This window comes from Alternaria ventricosa (genome assembly GCF_023758065.1).
Source record: "Alternaria ventricosa strain BMP 2768 chromosome Unknown scaffold_13, whole genome shotgun sequence".
Classification (NCBI taxonomy): Eukaryota; Fungi; Ascomycota; class Dothideomycetes; order Pleosporales; family Pleosporaceae; genus Alternaria; species Alternaria ventricosa.
Window position 1 is genome coordinate 923870 of NW_026055693.1, and position 20348 is coordinate 944217.

General features: G+C 54.8%; 7 protein-coding genes across 7 annotated transcripts; 4 read left to right on the forward strand and 3 right to left on the reverse strand.

The window, feature by feature from the left end:
* Positions 1–4143: 4143 nt before the first annotated feature.
* On the forward strand, positions 4144–6986 carry J4E93_007534 (uncharacterized protein; the record flags this gene model as incomplete). The annotated part of the gene is made up of 3 exons (XM_049345440.1): positions 4144–4255; positions 4305–6669; positions 6716–6986. The coding sequence occupies 3 exons, from the start codon at positions 4144–4146 to the stop codon at positions 6984–6986; spliced, it is 2748 nt and encodes a 915-aa protein (XP_049197670.1).
* Positions 6987–7838: 852 nt separating this feature from the next.
* On the forward strand, positions 7839–8860 carry J4E93_007535 (uncharacterized protein; the record flags this gene model as incomplete). The annotated part of the gene is made up of 4 exons (XM_049345441.1): positions 7839–7845; positions 7901–8046; positions 8098–8556; positions 8615–8860. 4 exons carry the CDS (start codon positions 7839–7841, stop codon positions 8858–8860), a joined length of 858 nt encoding a protein of 285 aa, XP_049197671.1.
* An 801-nt stretch (positions 8861–9661) lies between these two features.
* J4E93_007536 (uncharacterized protein) lies at positions 9662–11095 on the reverse strand (the record flags this gene model as incomplete). Its single annotated transcript, XM_049345442.1, has 2 exons — positions 9662–10773; positions 10822–11095. The coding sequence occupies 2 exons, from the start codon at positions 11093–11095 to the stop codon at positions 9662–9664; spliced, it is 1386 nt and encodes a 461-aa protein (XP_049197672.1).
* Positions 11096–11417: 322 nt separating this feature from the next.
* On the forward strand, positions 11418–12117 carry J4E93_007537 (uncharacterized protein; the record flags this gene model as incomplete). Its single annotated transcript, XM_049345443.1, has 3 exons — positions 11418–11435; positions 11549–11853; positions 11955–12117. The coding sequence occupies 3 exons, from the start codon at positions 11418–11420 to the stop codon at positions 12115–12117; spliced, it is 486 nt and encodes a 161-aa protein (XP_049197673.1).
* A 537-nt stretch (positions 12118–12654) lies between these two features.
* Positions 12655–13466, reverse strand: J4E93_007538 (uncharacterized protein; the record flags this gene model as incomplete). Its single annotated transcript, XM_049345444.1, has 2 exons — positions 12655–13149; positions 13275–13466. The coding sequence occupies 2 exons, from the start codon at positions 13464–13466 to the stop codon at positions 12655–12657; spliced, it is 687 nt and encodes a 228-aa protein (XP_049197674.1).
* Positions 13467–13794: 328 nt separating this feature from the next.
* On the reverse strand, positions 13795–15159 carry J4E93_007539 (uncharacterized protein; the record flags this gene model as incomplete). Its single annotated transcript, XM_049345445.1, has 1 exon — positions 13795–15159. One exon carries the CDS (start codon positions 15157–15159, stop codon positions 13795–13797), a length of 1365 nt encoding a protein of 454 aa, XP_049197675.1.
* An 866-nt stretch (positions 15160–16025) lies between these two features.
* On the forward strand, positions 16026–18758 carry J4E93_007540 (uncharacterized protein; the record flags this gene model as incomplete). The annotated part of the gene is made up of 5 exons (XM_049345446.1): positions 16026–16074; positions 16125–16306; positions 16355–17522; positions 17571–17852; positions 17899–18758. 5 exons carry the CDS (start codon positions 16026–16028, stop codon positions 18756–18758), a joined length of 2541 nt encoding a protein of 846 aa, XP_049197676.1.
* Positions 18759–20348: the final 1590 nt, after the last annotated feature.

The window sequence follows — 20348 nt, forward strand, 5'->3', positions numbered from 1 at the left end:
GGGCCAGGCAGCGTGGGGTAGAGATACAGATACGCGAGCGAACACCCAGTTCAACAATCCCATCAACATTAACTATGCTTCCTCACAGCCCAATTTCATTGCGAAGAGTCTTTTCGAACTTGAAGTTGTGTGATTGTCATAGCCATGGAATGTGGCTACTCATTATCTACTCTATGATACATGTCGTATGGAACCGAATCCAATGTGTCGACACAATGCCCGTCTATCTCGCCTGCAAGGCGCCAAACGAAAACCCGGCTATGAGGTAGCCCTGCTTTCTATGAACGCGCCGTCTATATTTCCAGAAACAAATCGCTGTCATGCTCATTGCACAGTCTCTTATTGTACAGCAAATGAAAGCCCCAAACGCCCAAGATGCAATTGGTGTTACAAAATCATGAAGGAAACCGAAGTCGAAGTAGATGATGGTGTACCGGAAGGACGATGCGATGGTGCTGCTAGTCCAGGGCCAAAGCCGCGAATAGCATGTGGGAGTCGTTGGTGTTGTAGTTGTTTATATCGATCCGGATTGGTTTGATAGTAGTGGTGGAAAGATGTCGAATTGTTCAGCTGGATGAAGGACAAGAGGTATGATCTGGTCCATGTTAGTTTGAGAATGGGCATAGTACAAAGTAGCGGACATACCGAAGTCATCCTCAAGGTCATTAGCCGCCATCGCGAGGTTGGGGCTCAGTTCCTGCCATGGAAAGCAACATTGATGATGATAGTCTTGCGCCTGGGTTTGGTGCACCTCCGTCTCGAGGTTGGGGGTCGGCGTAGGAGGGGTTGTTTTGTTGCTCAAGAAGTCCCATGGTGTGTGGTAGTTGTATATGGATTTGAGTTGGGGTTGGGGCTGAGATGGCTTGCTGATAGGCGTGGCTAAAGGTTGCGGGCTGTGGTTCGTGTAAGGTATGCAGGCAGAGTCAAGGTTGAGATGTGGTTGATGAAGTTTCAAGCCTTCGGAGGCGTTTGTATTGTCTATAAATCTATCCTGAGGCCTGTCGTAGTGCCTCAATTCCCACCAGGAACAGGCAATGACTGCCTTCTTTCAGGCTGTGACGCAGAGAGAGTTGAGATTAATCCGCTCCGGTGATTCAATTGCTTGTCAAAAGAACCATGACTGCGCCACGAGTGAGGAAATTGGAAATGCTCATTGGGTGCGACCTGAGATACAAGGCGATTTCCAGGCTCCCTTCCTTCTAGCGTCCTTCCAGAAGGCTAACAGCCCTGTCTACCTCGATGGTGACTCCTTTAGTCACCGCCGTTTAGTAGCGAAGCCACGGTGTTGAAGCCGAATGACGGGCCAGGGCCCAATCTCCAGGCAGAAAAGCGGTCGGTGGATACCGAAAATGGTGAACTGACGTTCGCTGCCTAGTAGGGCTGGGTGAAGTTTGTGGGCACATGGGTTGCACAGCCGCAGCCCTAGAGCCACACCGCGGCGGGGCGCACTCAAGGCTCCCACAGGCAACTTCGCGATTTGGCCTCTTGATAAGTAGCAGCCCCAAGGTCCTCCAAGTCGCCTCGGTCGTGTCGTTGATGACTCCAGTGCCTGTACTGCTCACCGGAGCAAACACAGCCCGGAGCAGCATTCTCCCGATCGGTCGTTGCCGTGGTGCTGCGCCTCGTGAAGCGATCCCATCGATAGCGCCTAGCAGGGAGGACGGGGGCCAGGGGAACGACAGCCGGATCGCGAGACAAAAGCGACGCGATTGCACTGCAACATTCTGAACAGCTTTTTTCGATGGCAAGAAGGAATGCGAAATCGGTTTTCGAAACAAAGCGTATGGTGCGCCAGCCGAGATGCAGGAGATGGTGGGAGGTTGATTGGTGGTGAAGGCGCAGCCTTTCTTTCATTTGTCGGCCTGGGTAAGCGGCTTTCCTGATGTGGCTGTTAGCGATGGAACTCCATGACCATTCTTTTGGGAAACACTCACGGCCACCATCACAAGGCTGAGCTCCAGAGCCGGGGGTCTTGGGTTTGTACATCGCGGAGACCATGTTGTCGGATTTGGTTGTGATAATGTTGTACGGGCGGTGTTCAGATTGGTGCAGGTGTGCTTAAGAGTGGGTAGAGGTGAGACTTTGTGTGAGACTTTAAAGATTCGCAAACGTTGTTTTGTATGGTAGCGGTGCAACAGGAGTGTCAGTACTTGTGACAGTGGACCGATAGCTGGGACATATATATTTAACTTCTGAAGTCATGGTCCTCCAGTAACTCATGATACTGACGTCTACCTTGGCCGTGTCCTCCATGATCCACGGGGCAACGGACGGGCCATCAGAGGGCACCCGGTACGTGGCCCTTCGGTGCGTATGGCAGGCACAGCCAACTGGAAGTGAAGCAATCGCACATTGCTTCTCTGGGATGACTCTTGGACGGTGTCTGAAAGGGGATGGAACAGGACAAAGCTGTCACCCCCACAATTCAGTGTGAAACAGCCAATCGTGGATCCGCCTCGCTGACCCGGTGTCTCAAAGAATCGTCGACAAGCCTGGCATCCGTGCCTGAATAACATAAGCTGTCGCGCCTATGTGAGGAAGGTCCTGGGGGACTAGAAGCTGCGGAAGCCGAACCCATTCGCTGCTTCACTCTCGCCATCCCTGCACATCGAGGCCCGGGACCCAGCAGCACCCCTTCACAACCTTTCATAAGGTGTTTCTAGATGCCTTCTAGGTGCTTCGCCGAACAGCCGTTATGCCGTCATAGGACAGCGCGTCACCGCGTCTCAGGCCACGCGCGGTCCACCAGAGCCGCATGCGCTGGCGACACAAGATCACGAGGTTCCCGGATGCTGCTCCCAGACACGCTGTCACGTTAAAACGAGCCACGCCGCCAGTGCGCGCTAGGTCTGGATCGGTCGGCCCGCTCTCGGAGACGCAGGTACAGGCCTGGAGGGTGCGCCTACTGACGTCTCGAGAGCTTTCGTCAGCCAGAGAGACGGCCAGCCAGGGCTCCGTTTCATCCCTTTTGCGGATGACACCTGGGCAGAGAGCTGGACCTGTGGCCGTGGACAAGACTGGGAAGTTTACGCGTTCCCAGTGGCCACGCCCTCCTTCGGTGCCCGGCTGCGCCCCAGCGCCCCAGCGCCCTTTACCAATCATCGACACATTGGAAAACCGCGCAGTTGCTGGAACAACATGTCTGGGAAAGCCCTACAGGTCGCCCTGCAGTGCCCCTCAGAGAAGGACTCTATAGTAGCCTTTTGCCTGCTGAAGGACTCTTTGCCTTTGCTCCAAATCAACACGAACTGAGCCTCCAAGGTCCTCCTAAGATTGCCACTCAGCATGCGCTGCACAGCCAGAGGACACAAAGCCTGAGTCGAACACGAAGGACTACGGAAGTCCTCTGGGCCCAGGGGCTATAACCTTTCGGGTACCACGCGCGCCTCATCTTACAATAGCAACCAGATCTGAGACGATCTTAACTGTGAAAACCTTGGCTGGCGAGACTTTGAGTTGGTTTGGGTAATTCCAGACGCGTTGCTTGGCTGTAACTCATGATTTGGGTTGCGCTTGCCGATGCACGTGTTGGACGTTAGCCAGACTGAAGTCTATCCTCAGAGACACTCATCTCGCGGAGGGGAGTCATTATCCTCTATGCGCGCATCTACGATGGATGCACAGCGAGGCGCTTGTGCCGTCATGAAATGTCCGAGTTGAGAATGCCATGGTCTGCACAGTGCATTGGGCTCGCCCCAGAAGAAGCTTCATCTCTGCGGCTTTACTTGCTAGTCAGTGCATCGCCATAGGGTTATGCATCCTCAGGTACAACTGTGGCGGTCGCGCATCGGTGCCTGGTTACTTTCATACTTTGCGCGTGTTGATCTGGTCGCGTGCTTGCCCAACACAATGCCTTGGAGCGTAGCGGCCATCAACACCAGTGTTGCAGTGCCTAGAGGAGAGGTTGGCAGTGAATGTAGTCCACGCAGTCCTGCTTGCGTCATGTTGTAGATTCTAGTTGCCGGGCGATCAATCTTGCGCCATGTTGGATCTATGAGACCCTGCCGCCAGCCGCCAGCGGTCACTGCTCCACCCTCCCAAAAGCTCCCCGCAGCCACCACGCGAAGCATCGCTGGACCCCGATAATGAGAAATACACGCACTCGCATACAACCACCACAGTCTCTACCGTGATATCTGAACCATGGCGACCAAGTCCAACTTTAAGCGGGCGGTGCCCCCGACGCAGCAGTCTGTCCTTGCATCGCTGAAGACCACGCAGTTGGTGCACGATTCCAAAGCTGTATTGCCAGCCGGTAGGAAGACAGTACCATACGAAAACATGCCTCTGACGAAACATCGTAGAGCTCATCAATGCCATCCTCGACTACCTACCCGTCGCCGACATGTTCAGCTTCGCGCGCACCTCGAGACGCATGCGCGAGATGGTATACGACGATACCAGGTGGATTCAACGACTTCGGAGCATGGGCTGCTGGAATGAAGCCGAAGCCAAGCAAAGATTCGAGGAATCCATGCGGAAAAAGCTCGAGGCACAAAAAGCGGAGGAGGCCCGGAGGTCTGGCGTTGCACTCAATGGCAGCACCAACGGGATGCCACCAGGGGACGACATACCTGGCAAGACAAGCATGACGCTGTTCGATGCCACCATAGAGGAGGATATGCTGCGGAAGTCTCAAGAACACCGAAGTAGACCCCGCGCTACCACGCTGGACAAGGGCTTCAACGACATGACATTGTCACCTTCCGGGACGTTGGCACAAAGCTCGTACGCGGTGGATCCACAGGCGGCTGTCAAGGTCCTTGCGAATGTACGCTCGATTCGAGGCATGGCGCGGCAGGAGTACGGCAAAGTCTACGGAGCGCTGGCCCCGTTCTACTACGACTTGGAGAGGTCAAGAAGTCATACAGACCCTATTCTATTTCGGACCTACCGCGATCCCGAGCAACAGGCTCAGATGCTGGCGCAGCTTAAGATATTTGCAAAAAGTGATTACGCGCAAGGTTGGAGCCAGCGCGAGGAGAAACTAGACACAATGACTGGCATCTTCGAGAACGCTGTACTCCGCGAGTTTGAGCAAGGCTATGCTGAGAAAGACTTTGACGGACGTATGAAGAGATTCGCTACCGTCCTCGTCGCTCTAAACGGCGGCGCGGCATGTTTGGACTCTTTTATACACAATCACCCTTTGATGTTGGAGAAAGAGAAGCTCGGTGACCCTGCAGATTGCCTACGCAACGAAGTGCTGACACTGGAACCATCCCACGAGTTTTTCAGAGGATTGGCCAGTGCGCTCAACGAAGAAGCAGACATTATCGATCGTGTCTTTCCCCCCACTGTCGACGTGCTACAAACCTTCTTTGAGCGCGTTGCGGATGACGTCATCGCCGAATATCTCACGACTTTGTTCGACGAGGCCCACGATGTAAGCATCGAAGCATATCTGAAAGCAGTTGCGGGACTCTATGAGCAAGCACTGCAACTTGCAGTCTCGTTACATCCTACCAATGCATCGAAGCCCGATTTCCGCGACGAGGCCATGCGCATCGTGTCTCGTTGCTTTGAGCAACACATCGACCTTTACCTACAAGAGGAATTAGATTACTTCAAGCGAAAGTCAGCTGCAGAGGTTGACCTGTGGGAGAAGCGTTTGATGGAAGAAGAGCAGAGCACCGAAACTTTATACATGGCCAATGTCAACAGGAAGGCTGTTAAACAAGACTTTCTATCATCCTTCAAGAAGGTGGTCATGATGCCTGTCAATGTACTCCCAGCTATTGGCGGCTCCAGTGCTAGCAAGCCCAACGAAAGCGCGACTGGCATGAACGGTACTAATACTTTGGACCCTACCTCAAGACTCGGCACTCCTCTCTCTGGCGAACGTTCGCCTACACCACGAATCGAAGCCCCAACCACTGAACTTGCCGCCAAAGCAGCAATCATGAACTCGCGTTTAGAGGGCATCAGGTCGCTGTTTAGCATCGAAGTGGCGCTGAACCTGACACACATGGCCAAGTCTGGTTTGGAAAGAGCCGCGCGGTTTGTTAGACTTGGTGGCCAGTCTGGTGAAGAGGCGAAGGAACAGTCTGAGCAGATCTTCATCAACCTAGTCCAGATTCTCGGCAACCGCCATATGAAATTGGGATTCGACAAGGCTGTCAGTCATTTGGCTGACTACAAGCCGCGAGAAGTCGCGGATCATAGTAAAGAGGGCGTTGCGCCACTGGTAGCCTTTTTGGAGCTGGTCAACGTTGGCGACTTGATACAACAGATGGTTGAGGTGTTCTATCTCCAGGAGCTTGTGGCTGCCAATCTTACCGACCGCGACGATTTCCTAAGCCTTGCCGCAAAGGAGAAGAAGCGTTTTGAGGCCATGTTGGATGAACGCGTCGCCGCAGGTCTCAACAAAGGTATCGATGTGCTGATGGACGAAGTGGAGTATCTCTGCGGCACTACACAACATCCATCCGACTTCAACCCTCCCGTTGGGCCCAACGGGCAGGTGCAGATGTCCGACATTGGACCTAGCCAAACGGCAACGAAGATTGTCGAAGTCGTCTCGTCGCATACAAACATGCTCATCGGCAGCACGGACAAAAACGTCCTAGATGTCTTCAACCAGGAAGTTGGCGTGCGCTTGTTCACTGCTCTCTGCAAGCACTTAAAACGTCAGAGGATCAGTGTGGATGGCGCCATCAAACTCATCAGGTATGACACAAGCCCCATAGACTTCGACATGAACTAATTCCAGCAGTGACATGAATGCATACAACGCTTACATTGTATCGCTGCGCAACAAGCCCCTTATGCAGTACTTCGCCGCGCTTCGCGAACTCTCTCAGATATATCTCATCGACGCAAAGGAAGCGAAAGAGATTGCTACCATCATTGCCGACACAGATAGATATCACGGCATATTCCGAGCAGAAGAAGTGTATGAGTTCGCGGAGAGACGAGCGGATTGGTATCAAATTAAGAGTGCGGTGGAAAAGCAAATGTATGGAGTAGGATGTCTGGTCATGTGAAGTTGTTCGCGGCGTCAACCATGGAAGTGGCGTCGACTCGAATCCAAGGTTGAAAGCGAGGCTGTTGGACCCCGACTAGTGGCATACATAGATTACCGCATTTGGCATGGAAACCAACAAATACGCAGCTTGCAGCTTGAGCAGGCGATGCGATGCTTGACGCAAAACCCATACCTTTGACAATCGCGCGCGTGCAAGCACTGTGAGGGCCAACAAGAGTGTCGGGGTTGCTTTTCTTTGTCGGATCGAACTACTTAGATGGTCGTGGTTCCCAGCCTCCATCGGCGTACCTGAGCTAGACGGCGCCCGTGCATTCGACTTCACACCTCATCGCGCATACTGCAACGATCCATGAACCTTAGTTCTGTTCACCTGCCCCGTTCATCTCCACGCCAGCACCCAACCTACGCTGCAACCATTTTCTAAATTTGAGCCTCTTCCCACACGAGATTGCTGTCGCTTCCAGTGACTGCACCCCACTACGGAACTACCCTTTTGAGGCGCCCGACCTACTTGGCTGCCCGGGCACCTTCGCTGGCCCTCTCTCACCCGTCTTGGAGTTTATTGCGCGACGACACTTACCGATCGATACGTGAGAGACTGGCGACATTTCCGCCATACGCGACGCTCTCTACGTATCTTCTGCATCTACATCATAGGTCCCATTGGTGGTTCCGCGACCCTGGTACCAACCGCGGTTCTTTGCACGACATAGCCACCACGAACATCGCAGCTGCATCGGAGCTCCGCGATAATTTGTGATTCGGAGACTGGTCCCCGCGGCGACCAGCTCTCTACCTACAGCGTCTACCTTTGCAAGTTCTTGCTGTCGAGACTTGAAATATCGCAGCCATGGCAGGTAGGTGCCCGCTTGCCGTCCGCTACGCGTATGTCTACATTCTAACGTGTCACAGCAGACCCTCTCCCCGCCGAAGTGCAAGCTTCCTACTCGGTCATAATCGACGAGATCCTACGCGCCAGCGACATCAACACCATTAGCGCAAAGCGCATACGAAAGGGTCTACAAGAGAGAGTCGAGGATGACCTTTCACAGCAGAAGGTTTGAAGCACAACATCGCATGCAACAGCATATACTAAGACTTGCAAATAGGCCCAGATCACCGCGCTCATTATGCAGCGGTTCGACAAGTTCAACAACGAGCAGAATGGCGGTTCCGAGGTTTCTGAACCTATACCCACAGTCGAGAACGGCGCAAAGGCCTCGAATGACGATACCTCCGACGTCTCCCACAACAAGCGATCGCCGCCCGATGACGAGTCCGCGCTGTCTGAGGTCGAAGATGTTGCGCCTCCTAAGAAGAAGGTCAAGAAGACCAAAGTCACGGACGAGGATGACGATGCTGCATTCGCGGCGAGATTACAAGCTGAGGAGAATGCGCGCATGGGCAGGGCGACACGCGGTGGCAACACAAAGCGGAAGGTAGCTGCGCCGAAGAAAACCAAGACCAAGAAGAAGAGCTCAACCCGGATCAAGGATGAAGATGACAGCGACATCGCATCAGGTAGTGGAGGTGAAAAGAAGAGCCCGAGTCGGAAAGGAGGTTTCCATGTAAGTCAACCTCATCTAGTTTACATCACCACCCCAAGCCAAAGCTAATCACACCCAGAAACCCATGGCTCTCTCCCCAGCCCTCTCCGAACTCCTCGGCGAAACCCAGCTCTCGCGCCCCCAGACCGTTAAGAAGATATGGGAGTACGTCAAAGAGCGCGAGCTACAAGACCCTGACGACAGGCGCCAAATCCGCTGCGACGACGCCATGCGTGCAGTCTTCAAACAAGACCGCGTCCACATGTTCACCATGAACAAGATTCTTAACCAGAATCTCTATGCCGTCGACGAGGTCGTCAACTGATCCGTCTGGTCCAGCAACTCATCATACTTTGAACTACGCTTCCCGAACTATATATATCGGGCAAGCGGAAGAGCAAGTAAATCTAATCTACACAACCACATACTGCATCCCACAAACCCCCCATCCGTCCTCTTATCACGACAATATCACGAACATCCGTATCCGTCCGCGACAGTCACCGACGCTCAGAGTCACCCGTCGTCATCGTTTTCCTCAGTCTCACTTGATTCTAGCAGCATGGCGCATTCCTGGTGTTTTCCTCGTTCTTGGTTTCCAGAAGCGCGCATCTTGGCCCCCTCCCTTTGTGTAGGGGCTGGGGTACATGGGGTCTTTCTTCGTACTATTGTCTTTGCGTAACCTTTTCCTTGAACCAAAACAAACTGGATGGATGGGTCGGGGAAGGGAAGGGAGGGCAGAATGGGTATATGCTTGATAAAGACAGGGGCAAATAGTTTATGGGACTAGAGGAAGGGTCGCTTCCTCTGTTCGACGACGTTTGCTACATCTTAATGAAATGCTATTATCAAATGGACAGTCTGTTGTCGGTGATTTTACATTGGTGGCATATGACTTGATGTGTAGTAGTGACAGTGAAACGTGTGGTGTTCAATACAAGTACAACCATGCTATGTATTATGCACAGTAAGCCGCCGTGATAGCATGTAGACCCAAATAATCATGCGCGTATAAAGCAAAAGGTATCCAATACCGGTACTCCATAACCCATTAACAGCACAGTGACGAACAAAGTGGTCATCCGCAGACACTTTAATTTCCCCGTTTCAAACTGTCCATGTCGGCTTAGAAGCCTTCAGGGAGTTGAAGCTGGAAGTTCTCGTGGTCTTCCTCGAGGGGATCTTCACCATGTAGTTGCGTGCTGAAGCTGTTCATCCACGCGTCGTCGTCCTCGTCGTCGGAGCGTGACAGAAGCAACAACTCCATTTCACGCTCTACATCTTCAGCTGTGTGGCGGGGTTGCTCTTCCTCTTGACCTGTGACAAGTGTGGCATTGGTGGAAGTTGAGCTGCAGCGAGACACTGGGCCGCGACCTCGCACGGTACCAGTGTTTGTGCTGGCACTGCGGATGTGCGTCGAAGAGGCGGGTCGGGGGCCAGCGGAGAAAGGAGCGGGCTTGGTGACGTTGGAGAGAGGCTTGCGTGCAGCTGGGGCTGCGCGTCCGGCGCGGCCTTGGGCGTAGCCGATGGTGCTCTTGGAGGCTGCTATGGCGGATGCTTGACGGGATGCTGTGAGCTCAGTGGGGGTCTTTGCTCCCTTTCTGCCTGCCACTAGTCCCGTGGGCACACGCGACTTTACAGCTGCAGTGGGAGCTGCGTAGCTAGGCTTGGACGGTGGAGAGAGTGCGGCGGCGGCAGATCTGGCTCGCATGGTCGATGGTCCGGTGGCCGCCTTCCTGAGGGCAGCAGATGCTTTGGGGGCTTCCTTCTTGGGCTCCCTGATACCGTAGTACTCCTTCGTCTCCGCATCGTCCTTGGCCATCTGTGCCGCGAGTATTTTGTCCATCTGCTCATCACGCTTCTTCCGACCCTGCTCTATCTCTTCCTCGAACTTGCGCTGCTCACGCGTCCTTCCGTCGTCCTCAATTGGATTGTGGTAGGCTTGCCAAATGCCGCGGACCATGTCCTGGTTACTGAGCTTGGGCATGGTCCAGTTCTTGGGTAGGTATTCGTCCATGTCATCTTCGAGCGGGACCTCCTTGGGGGGCATGTATTCGATCTCAGGCACGTCATCTTCGGACTCTTGCGCGACTTCCGGCTGGTGGACCTTGACTTTGGGGCGGCGCAGGCGAGGGCTGAGTTTCTGCGTCTTTGCGGAGGAGAGGGGCGCTGGGGTTCCAAAGGGCCTGGATTTCGCGTTGGTCGTCTTCATGCCCAGCGGCGCGCGCGTGCGCGGACCTAAACACGTCAGTTGTCGCTTGCGCAGTCTGCCATGTCTCCTCTTACCGGCTGGCGTCACAAAGGCATTCTGGTCGATCTTGCCGCCCTTGTTGGTGGTGAAGAGCTCGTTTCCCTTGCCCTTGGTCTGCAGGACCGACTTGCCCGCTTTGCCCACGGCATTTTCGTCGTTGAGGGGGATCTTGAAAGGCGTCTTGGGGGCTTTGTTGCCGGGTGTTTTGGCGTTGAAGCCCTTGAGGCCGGCATTGAGCGACTTGCCCGCCGCGCCGGCGTGCAGATGGCGGACGGCGTTCTCCTGGTCGTTTGCTGCGAGGGTAGCCATTCTGGGCGTTACATTGAGCGAGTCGTGCGGCTATCTCTATCGGGTGTTGGCGATGATGGCATGCGATGTTCGCGGCCAGTGTTTACGGCCGGTTGCTAGGGCGGCAGCAAAGAGGGTCTGGGCTTCGCACAGGGTCCGGGCGGAGGTAGCGCCTGCCCGCATTATCAGCTTGCCCATCCGCTTGCAGGAGACAATTCTTACAACAAAGCACCACCGACCCGCCGCCTTACCACATCCCTACATAAGCTGCAGCTCTTTTGCTCTCCTCACCTGCAAACACCACACAAACACCAGTCCCCCGCACCACACACCTCTCGCAGCTATGGATCAGATCAAGAAGGTGAGTCCACGCATACCCCGCCAAATCCCCTTTCTTTGGTACCCAGTCCACAGCCGACGCCACAATGCACGCCTGTCGTACCAAAGCAGCCGCTGACATGACATTCTGCACAGCGCATGGAAGCTCTCCGCGTCGAGGCGGATGAGAGCAGCGCCCGCGCCGAGGAGTACAAGGCCAAGATCAAGCAGCTCGAGTCGGAGACGACACAGAAGGAGCAGGAGATCACGTCGCTGACGCACAAGAACTCCGTTCTCGAGAGCGAGGTGGAGAAGCTTGAGGGGCAAGTCAAGGTCCACAAGGACGAAGCTGGTGCAGGTGCTCAGGCCGGCACCCAGGCCGAGAGCCTCCAGCGCAAGATCCAAGTTCTCGAGGAAGAAGCTGAGGAATCGGACAGGACTATCCGCGAGCTTAACGAGAAGTACGTTCATTCACCCTCTGATTCCGTTGCTGTTCCCCTCTCCTATCTTTCCTCCACGCTTCCGGCCCCTGATCTGCAGCCACTGACACGTCACCCTCCAGGCTCCGCCAAACCGACGTCAAGTCCGGCCACTACGAACGCAAAGTCCAAGCCCTCGAGCAGTCCCGCGACCAGTGGGAAACCAAGTACGAAGAGATGGCCAAGAAATACGCCGACACCAAGAAGGAGCTCGACGACTTTGTCAAGGAGATCGGTAACATCTGATCTCGCTGTCGTCTCTCTTTTGCGGTTGTTGACTGTATCTAGTCGAGTTCTGAGTCGAGCTTCGATATCGTCCCTCTGCGGATGTCGATTTCGAGCGCATGCGACAAGAGGAACGGTCCGTGGTGGCTAGTGGCGGAGGATGATTACTACGGCATGCAGTGGAGCTTGGAGAAGAGGCAGATTTCACATTACATTCCCCCGTACCCCCTACCCTACCCTACACCCCTATATATCTGTTTCCTTCCTGCGGCTGCTTGCTGGGCGGGCCTTCGCTTTAGATAATCCCTGAGCGAATACATTGTTGGCGGTTCCTGACACACGTTTGTCTTTGGTACTCACATGCTCTTTGCCAGGTTTGACCAAGGAGCGGTGTACGACCCACTGGATTTATGCAGTGGAATAATGCTAGACTTGTGCAGAACACAACCAGAGGAGTGCACCAACATGCGGGGTTCCGATTGACTTCGTGAAGGGGTATCATTGTCTTGACATGTATAGTCACTAGCTTTCTTCCCAACAACCAACACATCTGCCCGTCTACTTGTTCTCCCTAGCCTCCCTCTGCTTCCTCTTCTTCATGCCCTGCTTCATGCGCTCCGCCTTTCTCTCCGTCTTGGTCTCGTACCTAAACTTCTTCTTCTTCTTCTTTGGCCTCTCGCTATTCTTCGGCCACGCCTTTGTCCACACCCGCTTCTTGCTCTCTTCTTCCGCCTTTTTCCTCTCCTCGTCTGCTTTCCTCTTTGCGGCAGCCTCTTCGTCCTCTTGGCCCTGTGTTGAAAACCCGGCTTTGGATATGCCCACGCTTTCTATCGTGACGGTTGTGTATTTGTCTTCGTCGACGTATTCGTCTTCCTGGTTTATAGGCTCTGGCTCTTGGAAGCCTGTGAATTCTTCCTCGTCATCGTCATCGTCGTCATCGTTGGCGGATGTTTCGCCTGCTTCGCTGAGGTCGAGGTCGCCGTTGGCTTGTTTGACAAGTCGGTTTACTTCTTCGACGTGTCTCTCTAGGTCGATTTTGCGCTGTTCTCGGAGCTGGATTGCGAGGTATCGTTAGCCTCTGTACCGGTCTGAATACAACCCAAAGATGCGCCGGTGACAAGAGACGAACGTCCTTGTCGCGCAACTTTAGAGATGCGACGTCGCAATCGTGTGCTTACCTCGCGCCTGAACCTCAGTTTCTCCTCCTTCTCCCTCTTCGCGTTCTCCTCTTGTGCATGCTTTATCCGCGCAAGTTTGCGCTTGTGGAACCCAGTGAGGTATTCTTCGCGCGCAGAAAAGTCAAACTCGATCTTTTCGGGGACTGCGACGGCGATTTTGCGCTTCTTCGATGGCGGCGGCGCGTTCCTCATAATTGCAGCCTGTGTTGAGTGCAATCTGGAATGTGGGGCGGGGCGTGATTTGGCTCGTTGCTGTCGCTAGATGTTCGCAGAGAATGGTGTCGGAGTTTGGGAAAATTACCTGGCTGACAGGGATCTGGGAGGCCAGGTGGGGCCGAGGTCTTTTGGCGCTACGCCATCTGGGGACTACCATGAACCCTGGAAGGCAGCATCGTGATGTGATTACAGTCTAATTGCATTCCGATCAATTGTAATTTATCGTTCTAGAATCATGACGGCTGAGCAGGTTCGTCGCAGCCTTCATCAGTAACGCGCGCTGGGCGTAGCGACTCCCATGCGTCTATGCACCTATCTGCATCTTTTCACCAGCCAGGCCAATGCCTTCTTTTGAGGGAGCATTTGCACCATTGGATTCTTCCTGTAGTCCTAGAATCTTCTTCCGCCACGAAAGTGATTCCAGGTGCTTCTTCGCCTTGTGCGTGATACACAGAGCCGGGTCAACGTCCTGAAGGCCAGTTTCTCCAAACATGGCAAGAACCATGAGGCCAAGGAAGGAATGATACATGTCGGGTGGGTCTCCTGTGACTTTGCCGAATCCTCCCACGAGATGTTGCGTCTTATCTAGTAACCACTTCCGGATCGGTTGCCGATCGACAATATCTAGATAACCGAGGAGTTGTAAGGGCGTGCAGGTCCAGTAAGCATAGCATGTGTCTGCTACCTTGTTACATCGACCATTCACTCCAACCCACTCAAGTTCGAAGTGAATGTGAGGCCGTCCTTTTGTGTTGGTTTTTGCCTGTACTGATGGGTAGGCGCCCAGCTTGACAAACGTATGCGCGTCATGGCAGGTTTCTGACGTGTCTGTCTCGTCGTTCATAGTATCCAAACCGTCATCCTCGTCTAGAGTCAGCGTCTGCCGTGAGACGAGCCAGTGCAGCGTCTTTGGGACGTTGGTTACTCCGCGGATGACACCGTCCGGTTTTTGTGATGGAGGCAAGGGTAGACGATCCAAGAAAGCTAGGGCGGCTATGGCGCAGCAGGTGAAGCCCGCATGCGCTTCATGGTAGGGCGATTCCGAGATGCCTCCGTCGTAGCACTCTGCTTGTCGGACACACGTGACGAATTTGTCAACGTTGATATCTGGTATACCCTCGCACGGTCCCTCGAGGTTGCCTCGAAGTATCCATCTGATAGCTGTAGCCATGTAGCCGAATCTCGAGTCATTACCGCCATGGACGTAATCGCCATCGCCCAAAGTCTCCCCAAAGCTACCCTCTGGTCTCTGCATCTTCACCAGCCATGTTAAGATCTCCTTTCTCTTGACTCTCTCCAGATCATCCCCCAGCACGACCAGCGTCAAGAGGGCGAAGAAAGTTCCAGGAATATGGGCAGGGTCCCAGTTCTTGTTTTCTTCACTTCTGAGCTCGCCGTAGTTGGACCCTGGCCACGGGCGGAAGCCACCTTCAGGCAGTTGGCAGCTGTAGACCCATTCGATGTGCCCATGTCGCTCCTCGGCTGACAAAGCAGCGTCTAAATCTCCCAAAATGTCGAGAGCGGACACGGTGAAAAGGGCCAATAGCATGCGGTTGGAGTCATTGCTGGTGTAGAAGTGCGGCAGCAGAGTCTTCAGGTTCCGCCGCCAGTACTTGATGTGGCGGGCATAGTTGAGTTGGGTGTTGGCATCAAAGGCAGCTGGAGCCATGATAGGGAGAAGAGGTGCGTGGACCCGGGGGCGTTTGCCGAGCGAGATCTCGGTCCCGCTGCGAGGCGTGAGTTTTGATGGCGGGGCTGACCTGGAAGGCCAAGGCGAATGTTTGCGCAGAGTATGTAAGACGGGTGAATGATTAGCAGGGAGGGTCCACGCCGGGCAGACTTGCTTTCTCCTGAATGCACCTGCAATAAGGCTTGTTCCGCGTGCAGGGTTAGTCAGACAGTGATGACGGAGCCCCGCAGCTGTCGCGTCTGTCAGTATTCGGAGAAGTAACTTGGAGATTTAGGGGACCTGGCAGGGCGACAGCATTAGCCCAGCGACTGGCGATGATGCATAGACGGTAGTAGGCGCGGGCTCGGACTAGTCTACCACATCGTATGCAGGGGCCGCGCTTGGGGGTCGGTGAATTGCGTGGGTATTTATATCGTCCGCTAAAGGCGAAATGTCGGAAGCGCGCAAGATTGGTAGGCTTGCCTGACGGTGCCAGGGCTGTCACGACAAACGGCCACATGCAGGGGTACATGAGACATCATTCAGCTCTCAGCTCTTCTGCAGTCGTGCCCCAACTGCGGCCTGCAAAACCCTCCTGACACCGACGTGCCTCAATCACTCACTACCCTCGCTTCCCCGACGCCGCCGCCGCCCGTGTCGAGTACCACTGCGCTGCGCCCACTCACGACGCACTGCCCGTTACGCGAGTAGCCTCTTCGTAGGGCGACGTCACCCACGCTCGAGCACCGGGCCTGCGCTTGCGTGTTCCCCAGACTCACTTCTCCGCGCGCTCACTACGGCCGTTGACCGACCACACCGTACCCAACTTGGTTGTTTCTTTTTGATACCCCACTTCACACGCCGCCATGACGACGGGCTTTGCGGCTTCTTTTTGGTCGAGCGACTATGCCGGAGGTAAGTAGCAGGCGCACCCAACACCACCCCGCTCGGGCTAACTCTCGCAGGCTTGGGCGTCCTCTTTGGCAAGCTGCAGCAGGGCGTGCAGGAAAACCAGCAGATCCTGACCGTGGCCCGCATGCGAGCCGATGCCGAGGAGGCCTACGGAAACAGCCTGTCCTCGATTACACCAGCGACTGATCGCATAGGCGGAGGCTTCAGCAGAGATGAGGGCGCAAGCGTGCGCAAGGTGCGTGAGCAGGAGACACGGCGACAACTCCAGGCTAACTGGTACTAGGCCTACGAGGGCGTGCGCACAGAGATGGAGGCAGCGGCCGCAAACCACAAGAAGATTGCGTCCAACATCCGAGAACTTGTCGTGAACCCATTCGGCCGCTGGTGCGAAGCGCATGCCGCCCGCGTGCAGAACTCCCAGGACGACCTCCAATCGCGCATCAAGATCCACGACCGACAGGCCGATGCTGTCCGCAAGTACCGATCGCAATACTACAACAAGTGCCGGCTCGTCGAAGACCTGGAGGAGGAGGACAAGCTTGCTTTCCAGGACCCCCAGAGCGAGGCCGCACAGAGCCCCAAGATGAAGGTGCCTACCATAAAGATGTCGGAGCCAGAAAACGAGGAAGAGGAGCCCATTGATCTCGGTGACGAGACGTACCAGCCCGACCAGATCAAGAAGATCCTCACGCACATGCTGGACAACATCAAGATTGCAGAGGTCAAGGTTCCCATTCTCGGCACCTACCAGAACTGCTCAAGCGGTGCCGATATCACGGAATACATTCAGAAGCACATGGCAGCAACCACCGTGAGCTATGCCGAGCGCATTGGTCAAGACCTGGTAGCACATGGCTTCCTGCGCCTAGTCGGAAACGTGGGAAACACATTCGCCAACAGCTCCCGCATGAACTACCAATGGAAGCCCAAGACGTTCCAGGTCACCGGACTGCCTGAAAAGAAGCAGCCTCTCGCCCGCTCTTCTACCACCATGTCTAGCTCCTCAGCCGACAGCATTGCCGTGGACTCGCCCGTTTCGACTGTGCAGGAATACCTCCAAGGGTGGAACCCACTCAACAACCAGTACCCGAACGAGACACCAGCAGAGAGGCTCAGGCGGGAAGCGCACGAGTCCGACGAGCGCTACAAGGCCTCAGTCAAGAAGCTTGACTCGCTACGATGCAACCTGGAAGAGGCTATGGTGGATCATCTCAAATTCATGGAGCGTTGCGAATTGGACAGGCTGAAGGCTATCAAGGCGGTCATCTTGGATTTCTCTGGCGCCGTCAGCAACGTTATCCCCAGTCTGCAGAGCACCGTCGACAAGATGATGTTGTTCCAGGAGACAGTTCAGCCCCTAGGCGATCTTCGATACATGCTCGAGAACTACAGGACAGGGCCTTTCGTGCCTAGAGTTACGACTTATGAAAATTACTACAACTCAGTAGACGGTAAGTCACCATATATATCGAGATGCAACTATATACTAATAAACACAGAACAAACATTCGGTGTAGATTTGGAGGCTCGGGCTCGCTCAGACAAGAAGCGTGTTCCGGTGCTCATTACAACGGTTCTCACGTTCCTAGACAACCACTACCCCGACTTGGAGGGCGACGAAGCACGCCGTGGCATCTGGCTGGTCGATGTTCCTCTGGCGCAGACACACACCCTCCGAGCTGAGATCAACACTGGAAAGAGGTTCCCTGATGAACTACTCGAGAAGTACGATGTACCGATCGTTGCGAGCGTCCTCAAACTCTATCTGTTGGAACTTCCTGGTAGGTGTCAACTCTGCGTCATCAGATCCTTTGCTAACTGTACCAGACTCACTGGTTTCTTCTCACGTCTACGAAATTGTCAAGACCATTTACAGCACCACCGCTACAGATGTCTCCGAAGAGACTCGGGTCTCTGTTCTGCAATCTACCCTTGGCCAACTCCGCCTCGCTAACATCGCAACGCTCGACGCGATCTGTACCCACTTCACTCGTCTCATTGAGCTGACTTCGGCCGACGAGACATATGTTACAGCACTGGCCAATGCACTTGCGCCATGCATCTTGAGGCCAAGGCAAGAATCGAGCTTGACGATGAACGAGCGCTACAGCTACCGCCTCGTCCGTGACCTATTTGCGCACAAGGATGCCATTTTTGGAGAGTTGAAGCGCGCGAGCACGCTCACCCACTCAGCCTCGGGCGCTCAACGTCCACGCGCGATCTCGACGGATGAGAGCAACCGACGAGCAAACATGGAAGAGCGCCAACGAGCCATCGCAGCTCAACGCTCTCCTCGTGCGGTATCACCAGCACCTGGTTCGCGTGTCTCTGGCTCGCATCGCCGTGATCGAAGTCAGACTCGATTCCCAGTGAACACATCGTCACCAACAGAGACGCGAAGGAGTAAAGGAGATCGTGGTTCTCTTGAAGTACCTGGAAGCGACGACAGCCCTACCAACGAGGAAGCTGCTGCAACCACAAACGGCACAACAGAACCTGCCACTGTCACTGTTCCTGTTCCTGCCCCTGCTGAGCACCCAGCGCCATCAAGTACTCGGGTGCCTTTCCCACGGAAACATGCAGGCAGCTTGACGAGGGGCAATCGGGACTCTACCGGCAGCTTAAGAAGTGACGACACAGCAGCGCCAAGAGGTGTCACGCTGGAAGACAAGCCCATGGATGACTAGTGGTAAACATGGCCTGACTCCAGCAAGCACCTTGGTTAGCAAGTGAAATAGGAAGCCTACACCGCCCGGCCCGCCCAGAGACTCCCATGTATACTAGAAAGTAACGTACAGGAAAACCAGCTAGGGATCCCGAGAGCGAGGTAGCATGACGGGCAGTCGCACGGCACCTGTGGAAGAGTGAACAGCGCATGTGAACGCTGTGTGATAGTATGGGACGGGAAAACTGGCGGCATGTCTGATGGTCGTATGTGAAACGCAGCATGATAATCACGAGTGTAGACGGCTATTGCAATATCATGTTTATGTACTCTGCCCTGCTTGTTGACATTGGCGGCTCCGTCCGTACCTGAGGCTAACCAGGGTGACCAGGACGCTAGTCTCAGCTGTCAGAAAAGCCCAGACCCCATCGTCACACTCGCATGCTGAGTTCCAAGGCGGAGCAGCATGGACTCGACATGGGGGTCAGCTGTGTGGCTGGGCACCGGCTGCCCGATCTGTAGGACATATACATAGCCTCTGGTGACCTTTTCATGTGCCGCTCACTTTGCGCCTGTCTACCCATCTTCTCCAGCTCTCGTTGTGCTCGCTGATTCTCTCACTCAGTCGTGGTGCGCCCCGTCCCGCCCTCGATCGAACCCCACGTTGATCGTCGCGCGAATCACATCGCGATCGCAATCGCAGCTTCCCACTTTTTGAGGCTTCGCTGTCACTGCATACCCTGCCGAGGGTGAAAGCGCCATGTGTCTGGTCAAAGTCAAGCAGGAAGAGGACCACATCGTCCCTTACCGCGTCGTCCAGCGGAACCGCTCCCCGCCCCGTCGCCGCGCATCACGCCAGTCGCGCGACGTCGAGCGCCGCTATTCGCGCACCGAGATTGTGCACGAGTCTTCTCCACGGCCCTCAGCATCCTACGTCGCGGTGCCCTCGCCAAAGCCTCTCCAGATTCCCGCACCGCAGCCTGTGCCTGTGTTCGTGCAGCCTCCTCCCCCGGCGCCCATGCCGGCTCCACCTCCACCGCCTAGCCACATTTCTTCTCACCATTCTCACCACACCCAGTCACGCCATGGCGGTGCGCACTACGTCGAAGTCTCGCCCAGATCTAGCATGAGTTCTCGCTCATCGAGCCCTAGCCGCAGCGAGTATGTATATACAGAGCGAGAGGTCCGGCGTGAGCGCGAACGCAACTACAGTCCGGAGAACCCTCGCTACGAGCACTACCGATACGTTGAGCCGGCATCGAGCGAGAGCGATCATTACGAAAGATACCAGAGGCGCGACAGGAGCAGACAGCGCAGTCGCAGTCGGGGTGGTTATGAAGATCCCAGCTACACGGAGACTAACACCAGAGTTGCGTACAGGCAGAGATGAATGTCTGTTTGGGAACCACGTTTTTGTTGGCTTACGATTGATATCACTACTTGTGTCTTGAAGGACTTACAGCATCTGTCCATAGTTGGTGCGGTCGTCTATAGTTTTCTTATCCAAATTAATTTACCTTTCATGTTCGACTGCTCCTGCTATGAGGTCATTAGTCATGTTGCACCTGAACGAGATGCACGAACCAGCAAAGACGTCGCGCCGCACTTTCCG